The sequence below is a fragment of the Thunnus albacares genome, chromosome 9 (genome assembly GCF_914725855.1).
Source record: "Thunnus albacares chromosome 9, fThuAlb1.1, whole genome shotgun sequence".
NCBI classification, from domain to species: domain Eukaryota; kingdom Metazoa; phylum Chordata; class Actinopteri; order Scombriformes; family Scombridae; genus Thunnus; species Thunnus albacares.
This window is the reverse complement of record NC_058114.1, coordinates 24,946,716-24,959,326: the sequence shown is the minus strand read 5'-3', so window position 1 is coordinate 24,959,326 and position 12,611 is coordinate 24,946,716. Positions and strand designations below refer to the sequence as shown.

Genomic DNA, 12,611 nt, shown 5'->3' with positions numbered 1-12,611 from the left:
GGTCAAAGCTCAGTGAGAAACATGTAAGACTAATATTTTCCATTACCTTTTATAGCTTCTATTTTGTTTTTAGGTTTTTATCCATATCCAGTCAGCTTATTGAGAACATTTCTAAAGTCGGTAAAGTAAAGTCAATGTTTAAAGAATGTGAAATTTCTCTGTCAGTATTTTCAGGTGGTAGCCAGGACTTAAGGTCATAAGTCCAAGTCACCCTGCCCCACCTTAAGGAACCAAAAAAAAGAAAGTAGGTAGGTAAAAGAAACAAATACACTTTAAGGCTAAAATATATACAATATCTAAATTAACTCAAATATAACAATATATTAAAATGAAAAGAATAAATAAAAACAGAATAGATGAGATATAACAATAATATATATTTTATATAATAGTTATATATTTTTTATAACCATATAATCTGTTAGATTATATTTTCTTCACGTTTTTTTTTTAAAGATTACACAGTTTTCTCAAGGAAATGTCCCTGCAAATAAGTAAATTATATACATCTGTATTTGAGTTGTCACCATTTTATTTTTCATAATGAAGGTCTAAATGCTTTTTATTCCAAAACCCTTTCCTTGCTGTCTGAAAAAAAATCTGGTGGACCAATACCCAATCCTTTAATTCAATAAAACAACTAAATACCTACTTAGCTTTTTACTTGCTAGTCTGAGTTTTATCGTATGAGGATATTACATCTTTTTCCTCTTAGAAGTACTAAAAATCACGTTACAATAAATATCGATGAGAAAGATATGCATTTCTCATTTGCAGTCAGACAGTTTCACTTTATGATCTTAAGGTTTTGGTAAACCTATTTTTAAAAGTCATGATTTCCTGCAAACTACAATTCTCACAAAATTCAAAGGGAAGATAGCAGCCAGCCGCGCATGCGCAAACAATCGAGCGGCTCACACGTGGGTATCGGAGGTCTATGCGTCCATCCTGCCTGTCAGTCTGCAGACCTTAAACTACCTTCAGTCCATTCAAGAGGAGAAGAAGTTTATCAGGACGTCAGAGGTGAGCGGCATCTCAACTTTTTCATCATATACAAAGAGTCTGAACTGCTGAAGCAAACTTTACTAGCTAGCTACCTGCTAACTCTTACACCTTTTAGCCGCTTTAGCGTCCACGCAACAATTAGATGACACAAAACATGAAAACTGTCCCAACTGTGAGCAAACAAAGATAAAAACCCCGAGCATTGTTTCGCTATCGTCTTATGTTACCTGGTGTCACTTTTTAAACAACATATTAACAACTTGTATCCTCCATGTTGTTTTTATACTCTAGACAAGCAGCTTGACATAGTCACGTTATAAACAATGCTAGTTAAAAGGTGTGTGCACGCGCCTGTGCGTGTGTGTGTGATGGAGTCTGCTTCATGTGGTTAAGGACTAACAGAAAGCTCCTGACCGTGCAGTGTGTGACCTGCAACATGCACACAATCAGTGTCCCAGTTGTCGGGAGGCTGTGTGTGTGTGTGTGTGTCAAAGGCTACTTTTGGGGACAAATTTCAGACTTAGGACCAGTTAATTGGGACAGCTTGTCCAATTGGGGACAAAAGCCAAGTCCCCAATTGGAAAAAGGTCATTTTTGGGTCAGTTGTTATGGTTAAGGTAAGTCTCAAGGAAATTAATGTAAGTCTATGTAATGTCCCCAAAAGTGACCATGATCTGATATGTGTGTGTGTGTGTTTAGTGTTTGAATGAGTTCATCTCAGACTTACATTTATCTTTAAATGAGCTGTAACATCAGCACTGTTTAGAATATGAATCCTCTGCAGCACAAGTTGTTTACTGACAGTCTGCTGTGAAGGTGTTTGATCAACATATGAACAGTTTGCTTTGAGAATGATGTTACATGACAGAAGCAGTGATAATATGTGGGTTTCTGTTTTGATATGAGAAATTTTATGTATTTTGAATAAAAAATCTATCAACAGAAATCAGGTTGATTTACCATGAGACAACCGCACCATATGCACATGCTTCAAAACATTTCCTTGATTTAATGTTATAGTCTGAACACCTTAGACCTTTAGAAAGGTCTTGTGTCATGAGAGGCCTGCTATCTATTATTGACCTGGACTGACCTGGAGGCAAAGTTCAGCCTCAGTGAGATGTGAGTGTATGTGAGTCCTTACTTATCATTGATCATAAGTATTGACCTTTGGCCTCTGATTTAGTGATCTGTTACATCAGAATATGCAATTAGTAATACAGAGTAAATCAATTTCATTGATAACTGATGCCCACCATTCATCATCTGTGACATTCTGTGATTGATTTTATTAATGGAGGTCCCTCAGTTTTTGACCTGAATCAATTTTTCTGTCTCTCCATCAGTCATGGCTGTGGTGAGGTTCTACAGTAATGAAGGCGTGAAGGGGCGGGGCTTACAGCGGGCAGCCAAGCTCTACCCTGAGCTGTCAATCACAACTGAGCTGTGCTACAATGTGGAGCTGACAGGTGAGCGTGTAACAGCTTCAATGAAGGAAGATGCCAATGCTGTGGACAGCAAAGTAAATGTTCAAATGCCTGACATATACGTTATGAAGCCTTCAGAGTTTTCTTTATTCCAATTCATTCCGTTCCCTCTGTCCTTTCTTCCTGCTCTCTGCTGCAGGCTGTGAAAGTCTGAGTACTGAACAGAAGGAGGTTCTCCTCTGGTTGTTTCGTCCACCACTGCAGGCAGAGCAGCTGTCCGAGAAGCCAAACCTCACAGAGGGTAGCGGGGAGAAACTGGTGGAGATCGGACCCAGGTACGACTGCACCCTTGCAGTCTGATAAATGACCTGCAACACATCCTGCGGATCTGCTTCTGTCCCATAAAGGGCTTAATGCTCTTTATTATACTGAAGATATTTTAAAATTGATCAAACTGAGCGAGAGTTATAATCAGATTCAGCATGTGTTGAAAATTTGAAATGGGTTGTTTGTCATTAACTAAACACTGGAACAAAATGTGCTTGATTTCTGAAATGTGGGAAATGAACCAGCAATATTGTAACGGTGGTAAAGGTGCAGTAGTTATATTTATAGAGGAGATGCACAGATCCTTATAGCTGCAAGATTAACAACAAAAGAGTCTGAATCTTCACTAGCAGCCCCTAGAAGCTACAGTGTCCATTACTGACCAAAAGAAGCAAGTTTCAGCATTATTTTAATGACTTTTGCACACATAGAGCCTTATCATTAGTAGGAATAAAAATGTAAAGTTTGACATGATGTTGGTGCTTGGAGAAAGTTCATTAAGTGACCAAAGAGGGTTTGTCGTCTGCATATCAGATATTAATTAGCTGCAAATAGAGCCAAAAATGAGGATTTACAGATATACAAAATCCAGTCTGAAGAATAGTCAAACTGGCATTCAAGTAATGGTCCATCTATCCAGATATATCAATACTTCCCATACTGTCAGTATTGGCATGTCTGCATGCTGTGCAGGGCATTTACAATTATCTATGGCTGCGTATTGCAGCTCCCACAATGATGTTCACTGTTCACTCTAGAAGATAATATGGCGACATTTTATGACGATGACTGTGGGCAGAAATAATCTGCATTCTTATGAATTCCATCAGTAAAAAAATAACTATGGTATCATTTTATATAATTAATAATTTCAAGTAATAGGTTTAATTTATGTTGTCACTGTTCTACCCTTCAGGTTGAACTTCTCCACTGCTTGGTCCACTAATGCTGTGTCCATCTGCCAGAGCGCCGGCCTCACTAATGTCACCCGAGTCGAGCTGTCTCGCAGGTTTCTAATCAAGGTTTGCACATAGAGAAATAATTTTGTAGCGCACTGACTCATGATTGTTTTTCACTTTATGTCCCGCTTCTGATATGATCTGTCCCTCTGTCCTCCAGCCCAAGAACGAAGGGAGCGGGAACAAGCTCAACGGAGATTCAAAGAAGCTGATTGAGTGTCTGTATGACAGTATGACTGAGTGCATCTACCAACATCCCATCACCTCCTTCACTGTGGAGACCAAACCGCAGCCGGTGTTTGAGGTGGACATCTTGGGGAAGGGTCGCAAGGCCTTGGAGACTGCAAATGATGATCTGGGTAAGACTCCCTTTACCCTTTTTAGATTAATAGAGATTCTCTTTGCACATTTCGGCCCCTGCCTCTCTCAATCTTTACTCTGACTTTTGTCACTTGTACAATAAGAGACTCAGTCTTTCATGTACTGTAACCTTTCTCTCTTTTCTTTATACCTCTTTTCAGTCTTGCTGCTATCTGTGAGTACATTATGTCTGCTGGTGGAGGTAATAATGTCACATGACACATGACATTATTACTTAGCTGGTTAAAGTCACAGGACGGCAATGATGCTGCTGATTATCTTGCACGTGCATGTGTCTGCTTGTGCCTTTTTTTTTCTTAAAACACAGACAACTAGAAAAAAAGCAGAATTTGCTGCTTAATTAAGAATTACTTAGTTAAACTTTTCACTTTCTACCACCCTAATGCACCAAAACTACAGTCCATTTCATTTGTATGCATGTGTGATGGCTATTCAGCAGCTGTGGTTATTCATGGACTGTCCCTCTCTTTATACAAACAGGTTTTAAACTGTTCACTGCGACAGAATGTGGTGTGCTGTGCGTGTTTATGTTCATGGTCTGCTTGTTCACTTCTGCCTAGCCTTATTAATATTCACAAGCTGCTCAAGTAGATGAAAATAATTTCAGCACATACTTTGCAGGCGCTCCCATACTCAACTGCTGAATTGGGCATATAATTAAAACGGGCCTATCTGAAGTTTCCTGATGCCATAGCTGCTCAGTTTCCTCCCCTAGAGATTGATTTATTTTTCACTATTTTTGCTTCCTCGGTTGAGTGAAACATGGTGGTTAATAGAAGGGAGACAAATTATTATAGGTGACATGACATCATATTAAAGCAGCACTTTAATCCTTTATTATGTATCCGTAGATAAACCAATAAGGTGTAAAGTAGTTTTTGAATTTCTGTTCTCTTGAAGCATGCATGATCTTTGTGTGCGTTGTCTACGGTGCTTTTTAAAAGAACAGATTATACAAAAAATGTACGTGTGTGATGCAGTATGTTTCCTTCCTGCGTTGTGGTTGTTTTTATGGTATTCAAGCGCTCATGTGTATGTTGTGATCGACGCAGGTCTGGCCTTTGACTCCTGGGATCTGGACTACTACACATCAATGTTTCAGAGGATTAAAAGGAACCCCACCAGTGTGGAGTGTTTTGACCTGGCCCAGTCCAACAGGTGGGTTTGTCTGCCGTGAGCAGATTAGCAGAACAGTTTTTATGTAGTTGTCATGCCTGGTTGTTTTTTTCTTTTAATTCTCCAATGCTTTCCTTTTTACTCCGGTGTCCCAGTGAGCACAGTCGTCACTGGTTCTTCCGGGGGCGAATGGTGATCGACGGGCAGGAGCAGGAGGAGACACTTTTCAGCCTCATAATGGACACCCAGCGGCAAAGCAACCAGAACAACGTCATCAAGTTCTGCGACAACAGCAGGTAGTGGAGTGGAAACGGCAACCACACAAGCTGTGTGTGTCTGAATGTTTCACACTGACTCGGTGTGATGTGTGTTTGTGTGTCCAGTGGTATCAAAGGAATGGAGCTGGAGTGTGTTTACCCAAGAGATGCATCCCAGGCCAGTCCATATGAGACGCGGCACTCACAACGACACGTCATCTTCACCGCAGAGACACACAACTTTCCAACTGGTCAGAACACATAAAACAATTCTCATGTGCAACATAACTGTCCTTTTTCTTCATGTTTTGTTTTCCAAAAAATAATCTCCCATCACATCCAACCTGACCTCCAGGCGTAGCTCCGTTCAGTGGCGCCACCACAGGGACAGGAGGTCGCATCAGGGATGTGCAGAGTGCTGGACAGGGAGGCCACGTCATTGCTGGCACTGCAGGATACTGCTTTGGCAACCTGCACGTACCAGGTCTGTAAAACGGTATGTTTTCTTCAATTTCAAACGCCCTTCATGGAAATAGTTTTTGGCATCAACATGTCTTTTCTCCAGGTTACGATCTCCCCTGGGAGTCTGAAGGAGAAGGCTGGGAGTATCCTTCCAGCTTCGCTCCTCCACTGCAGGTGGCCATCGAGGCCAGTGATGGTGCCTCAGACTACGGCAACAAGTTTGGAGAACCTGTTCTGTCAGGTAGGGAAGCCTACAGTAGATCTAGTGAAGTGTACCTAGAAACTGTAAGAAAGGGATGCAACTAAAAGATTGTCTACATTATTGATTAATCAATTGATTTATTATTTGAATTATGGATAGATCATAATTTACGATAATTTATGATAAGAATAATGTTACATTTTTTTCTGAAATAACCAGAGCTGATGTGTGATGTTAAGATGTTTCCATAGTCTGATTAGTTGCAAAAAGACAAAGTCAGAGAACATAAAACAGAAAGCATTTGTGAAACTAAACAGGAAATGTTTGGTTTTCTACTTGTTAATAACTAAAACAACAATCAGTAACAATCATTTGTTATAATAGATTTCCTATCAGTCAATAGGTTCATTGATTGATAATTGTTTCAGCACTGCCCTAACATTTGTACTAATTCCCTCCTCTAGGTTTTGCTCGTTCCTTCGGCATGCGGCTGGCTAACGGTGAGCGGCGAGAGTGGATTAAGCCGATCATGTTCAGCGGCGGTCTCGGGTCTATTGAAGATACACATATAAAGAAAGACCAGCCAGAGACCGGTAATGTTTTAACTTACTGTTTGAAATGAGTTTAATCAACACGGAAGATATATTTACACATATCGATCGATGACTCACAACGTCCCTCTGCTCCTCTGCTGCACTTGTCAATCAGGAATGGAAGTGGTGAAGATCGGAGGGCCGGTGTACAGAATTGGCGTAGGAGGAGGAGCAGCCTCCTCTGTACAAGTACGGCCGTTAAATCACACTGAGAATAGCAGTGACCCCAATATGTGCAGAAATGTCAGAGTGTTTGAAAACATTTTGGCTTGCAGGTCCAGGGGGACAACTCCAGCGACAGGGATCTGGGTGCAGTGCAGAGAGGAGATGCTGAGATGGAGCAGAAGATGAATCGTGCTCTGAGGGCGTGCCTGGAAAGAAGTGGCGGGAACCCAATCTGCAGTATACATGATCAGGGAGCTGGAGGAAACGGTACGAAACATAAGCTTTATTTCAGGAGTTACTACATGTAAAGCTTAGATGATGAGACAAAAGCATTGAATCATGTTTTCTTCTGCAGGTAATGTCCTTAAGGAGCTCAGTGAGCCAGCAGGTGCCGTAATCTACTGCAGCAGATTCAAGGTGATCAGCACATGAGTACAGCTACACTTACAAAGACACAAGTAACGTTTTCTGCCTGAAAACCATTTCATCCGGTTTCATGTGTATAAGAATAACACCCCTTTGATTCTGCTATTTCTCATTTTATTTCACTCTTTCCTGCGTCTTGTAGAAAGGTGACCCCACGTTGAGCGTGCTGGAGCTGTGGGGGGCAGAGTACCAGGAGAGTAACGCCCTGCTGCTCCGCCCATCAGACAGGTCTTTCCTGGAGAGAGTGTGTCAAAGGGAGAAGTGTCCCGTTGACTTTGTGGGAAACATCACAGGAGACGGCAAGGTGCGTTTTCAGCTGGGATCAAGTCAATAAATGCACATCCACTGTCCTAATCAATCTGCTGTAATGAAGTCATGGGTCATAAGGCTGTACAACAAATAGATTCCAGATTAGTGTCATTGAGTTTACTTTAATCTCATCTCTCCCACAGATTGTGCTGGTGGATGATGAGGGAGACAGCGGTGATCAGGCCAGCAGGGGACGCTGTCCTGTAGACCTGCAGCTAGAGTGGGTTCTGGGGAAGATGCCGCAGAAGGAGTTTAAGATGGAGCGGCTGACCCCGACCCATCAGCCACTGGCTCTTCCTGCTGCGCTGACAGTCAAAGAGGCCCTGGACAGAGTTTTACGTTTGCCTGCTGTGGCGTCTAAACGCTACCTGACCAACAAGGTCCGTGTTTTATCTTTGCATGTACATCTTTGTTGTACACCATCTCTGTATTTAGAAGCGATTGTGCAGACACTTTGTGACTCTCCATGCCTTCGCTCCCTCACTCCCATCAGGTGGACCGGTCTGTGACTGGGTTGGTAGCCCAGCAACAGTGCGTCGGCCCTCTTCACACCCCATTGGCGGACGTGGCTGTTGTTGCTCTGTCACCGTTCAGCCTAGAGGGAGCAGCGACGGCCATCGGAGAGCAGCCAATTAAAGGCCTGGTCTGTCCTGCAGCGGGGGCTCGCATGGCTGTGGGAGAAGCTCTGACCAATCTGGTATTTGCCAGAGTCACAGCTCTGAAGGTGAGCGGATGATGAAGGAGGATGAAGGGGGGGGGGAGTAACTCCCACAAAATAATTGATGGCACAAAATCAAAATGGATGATGATGGTCCTTTTCTATTGATACTGCACTTGTTTGTCCAAATAATCTTAGAAATAGTAAACATTTCAGATGATTTGTTTTACCCTTTAAAATAAATATCCAGGCTATTGCTAACAGTCCTGGCTGTGTGTTTCAGGATGTGAAGTGTAGTGGTAACTGGATGTGGGCTGCCAAGCTGCCGGGTGAGGGAGCATGTCTGTGGGAGGCCTGCAAAGCCATGTGTAAGGTCATGGGTCAGCTGGGAGTGGCCATCGATGGGGGCAAGGACTCTCTAAGTATGGCCGCTAGAGTGGGGAAAGAGACGGTCAAAGCTCCAGGTACTCTCACTGTGTGTGTGTGTGTGTGTGTGTGCGTGTGTGTGTGTGTGTGCGTGTGTGCACTTAAGCTTTAACTCTGCTTCTGTTTTAGGGGCTCTGGTTATCTCTGCATATGTTGTTTGTCCTGACATCACTGCCACCGTGACGCCTGACCTCGAAGATCCAGATGGCAAAGGTATTACACACACACACACACACACACACACACACACACACACACACATATAATCAATAAAGAACATGTGTCTGATTGTCTGTGATTCATAGTTTTGAATAATTAATAATGGCAGAAATACACCACCAGAGAATTTGAAATATCGTCATGGTCCACTGCGTTTTTTTAAATCCACCTCTCACACAGACTACACACACTTTCTTTCTCTAACACACACACATACAGCAACAGACGGACTGCTTCTGACCCTTTGTCCTCTGTCTGCAGGCGTGTTGTTGTGGGTTCCTCTGAGTCCAGGCCATCATCGTCTCGGAGGCTCAGCCCTGGCTCAGTGCTACAGTCAGCTGGGAGACTGCTCTCCTGACCTGGACCAGCCTCAACTATTGACTGCCTGCTTCAACGCCACACAGACACTCATACACGGTCAGATTACACTTGAAGGCAAAGTACTTCCTGCCACAGAAGGAAAAAAAAGTTTAGGATTGTTTACTGTGATTCAGTCTGCATGCAAACTTTTCTTTTTAACTTTATATCGATCATCCATTCGTTTGTAATCCTCTCATTGTAAACACAGCTTCTTACTGTGATGACACAGCCACCTAGTGGTTTTGTTGTGAATATATTTTTTGCGTTTGCTGAGTAACAAAAATAACTTCAAATAGTACCTTTTTTTTTTTTTTTAAAGAATTGTTATACTTAAAGTTGGTGAATCAGTTCAAATTGGATATCAGAATTTAAAGTAGATTATAAAGAAATTGTGCTTGATGTGTGTGGAAAGAGAGGAGAGTGGCATTAGGATATTTTTTTCTGTTTTCTCAGATCATCTGCTGAGTGCAGGACATGACATCAGCGATGGAGGTCTCATTTCCTGCCTGCTAGAGATGGCGTTTGCTGGAAACCGTGGGATTGATGTGAAGTTGTCATCTCAAGGAGCTGGAGGTTAGTGAGCTGACACATCACTTGGTTTGATTTACTTGTAATTGACACGTAAAAGCCATAAACTGTGTAGCTTAGGAGTACAAACTTACGCAGTGTTTTTGCTGCCTCTGTTGTCTACGCAGTCATGGAGCTGTTGTTCAGCGAGGAGCTGGGTTTGGTTCTGGAGGTATCCGAGTCTGATGTAGAAACAGTGTGTCAGAAATACAGCGATGCAGGCGTGCTGTGCCATCGTATCGGCAGAACGTGCGGCTTCGGACCAGAGGCTACAGTGAGACATCAATTTCAATGTGAACTGTATCTTAAGAGTTTTAATTTCATCTGTGATATCATTGTTTTCCATTTCGCTCACTTTTCTTTAAGGTCAGTGTTCAAGTGGACGGACAGGAAGTACTAAGAGAACCGCTGCCTAAACTCAGAGCATTATGGGAGGACACCAGTTTCCAGCTGGAGCGCCTGCAGGCCAATGAGCTCTGTGTTAAACAGGAGGAGGAAGGGTTAGCCAGGAGGACACAGCCCTACTTCAAACTGACCTTTGACCCCTCTGACATGCCCAGCATCAGGCAGCTCAGTAAGACTAAACGTACTCTAAGACTTAAGTGGATTCTAGAGCTGCAAGTTAGTCAGTCATGTTTTGATTAATTACTTTAAATGTTAAGTTTACAATTCAGTATACAAGTACTTGAAACGTTAATTTGATGAATGTATTAAATGTTTATCAGTTATCAAAATTGCCCTTGAATTATTTTCAGTTAGTTGCAAATCTGTTATTTGTGTTTTTCTTCCAGCTGCAGGGCAGCCTCGTGTAGCTGTGGTCAGAGAGGAGGGCAGTAACGGAGACCGAGAGATGTCTGTGTCTCTGTTTATGGCGGGCTTTGAGGTATATAATCAGAGCTTTATTAACTGGATATATGTTGACCTAAGCTATGTTGTTGATGTGCATGATTCCAGTCTATATCTGTTTGTAGGTGTGGGATGTCACCATGCAGGACCTGTGCTCTGGTTCTTTAACCCTGGAGCCTTTCAAAGCAGTTGTGTTTGTCGGAGGATTCAGCTACGCAGACGTGCTGGGATCAGCTAAAGGCATATAAACACACACATACACACATACAAACTCAAAGTCCACTTGGAGATACATATTCTTCTTGTGTAACACCATTTGTCTTTCATAAAAGGTTGGGCTGCTACTGTTGCTTATAACCCCAAGGCCAAGGCTGAATTTGATCGCTTCCGGCAGCGGGACAACACACTGAGTCTGGGTGTGTGCAATGGCTGCCAGCTGCTCGCCCTGCTGGGCTGGGTGGGAGAGGGCCAGGACGGAGGAGGTAAGAGGAGAAGCAGAGAAGACGAAAGAGAAAAGTGCTTATAATACTTCTACTACTACTACTACTATTAATAATAAGAATAAAAGGGAAAATAAATATGTAAATGATCACAGACAGGACCTTTTGCAGTGATTAGTGATTTTAAAATCCGTCATAATTTTGCTGTTATTTTTTCCCTATTTTTCTCCCAGCATCTGAAGTGGTGCTGACCCACAATAAGTCTGGCAGGTTTGAGTCACGATTTGTCAGCGTTGGGATCCAAGCGTCCCCATCCGTCTGGCTCCAAGGCATGGAGGGCTCAGCTCTTGGAGTCTGGGTTGCACATGGCGAAGGTACAGTCAAAATCAAGGCAAAACTGTTGTAGAGTCGATCATGTTATAGTGTAACAAATGTTAGACTAACTGGTGTCTGTAGTTGTTTGGCGCCAGTACTGCTGATAACCATCAGATTTGAACAATAACCTGAGTGGCTGTAAATTAATGCTTTGAATAATAATTGAGCACAAAAAAGTAACTCTATGTGAAACTTGCACAACCACGACTCATCCTGCTGATTCTTATGTCACAGATCAGTATGTTCTGTAATCGACAGCTGTGTTTCATATTGATTTTTCCCTTAACTGCTTTCCTTCAGGTCTGATGCAGTTCCGTAGCTCGCAGGCCCAGGACCAGATGATTTCTGGTGGGCTCGCCCCCCTCCGTTACCTTGACGATCAGGGTCATCCCACTGAAGAGTACCCTCTCAACCCTAATGGTTCCCCGCAGGGCATAGCGGGGCTCTGCTCCAAGGATGGCAGACACCTGGCCATGATGCCCCACCCGGAGCGCTGCACCCTGGGCTGGCAGTGGCCCTGGGCCCCGAGGGACTTCAGACCTTCTCTCACTCCCTCACCCTGGCTCCACATGTTCAAGAATGCAGCTGCCTGGTGCAGCAACACAAACTGATAATACTGTTTACATGTTTCTGGTGCTGTCAAACAAGTATCGCTGTATTTGTTGTTGTGTGTTAGTCAGAACGTTACATAATCCTCTAATACACCTTTTTACTTACTGTGGTACTTGTACTTGGTCAGTTTGCATTGTTACTGATGCCTGCGATACTTTATATCTTTGAGACTTTGTGAATTAACTTTATATACATTCCATTGGTTTCAATCTGGCAATCACGGTTTATTTTACAGAACTATTGTGCACCAATCAGATGTGCTGACATCAGTATTGCCTTAAAAATAGCAAATCCTGATTTGTTCTCTATGTATCACTTGTTGAATGATTTGTTTGAGTCCTGCTGAAACTTTGGAAACTGAACTTGCTAATAAATGAAATAATACAAGATTTAAGAGGCATGTGTAGTGTGTTTCAGGATGAAGAAAAGCCACATATTAAAGCTAATAAATATTTATTTTACACATAAAAACATTAATT

At 42.5% G+C, this 12,611-nt stretch overlaps 1 protein-coding gene across 1 annotated transcript; it reads left to right on the top strand.

Moving 5' to 3' along the window:
• Positions 1–878: 878 nt before the first annotated feature.
• pfas (phosphoribosylformylglycinamidine synthase) lies at positions 879–12,526 on the top strand. The gene is made up of 28 exons (XM_044362149.1): positions 879–1,023; positions 2,352–2,474; positions 2,632–2,767; positions 3,676–3,781; positions 3,879–4,077; positions 5,152–5,257; positions 5,371–5,511; positions 5,599–5,723; positions 5,828–5,956; positions 6,038–6,175; positions 6,601–6,729; positions 6,845–6,918; positions 7,005–7,161; positions 7,250–7,311; positions 7,463–7,624; positions 7,773–8,009; positions 8,123–8,353; positions 8,571–8,751; positions 8,843–8,926; positions 9,194–9,349; positions 9,746–9,865; positions 9,988–10,133; positions 10,226–10,433; positions 10,651–10,742; positions 10,831–10,945; positions 11,038–11,187; positions 11,379–11,519; positions 11,821–12,526. Exons 1-28 carry the CDS (start codon positions 894–896, stop codon positions 12,129–12,131), a joined length of 4,089 nt encoding a protein of 1,362 aa, XP_044218084.1. The 5' UTR covers positions 879–893; the 3' UTR covers positions 12,132–12,526.
• The last annotated feature ends 85 nt before the right edge of the window (positions 12,527–12,611 follow it).

Excerpts from the sequence above, each read along its gene's own strand:
- pfas (XM_044362149.1), top strand. The coding sequence starts at position 894 with ATGCGCAAACAATCGAGCGGCTCACACGTGGGTATCGGAGGTCTATGC. Across the intron at positions 8,010-8,122 it reads AACGCTACCTGACCAACAAG|GTGGACCGGTCTGTGACTGG; the intron begins GTCCGTGTTTTA and ends CACTCCCATCAG. Across the intron at positions 10,434-10,650 it reads GCCCAGCATCAGGCAGCTCA|CTGCAGGGCAGCCTCGTGTA; the intron begins GTAAGACTAAAC and ends TTTTTCTTCCAG.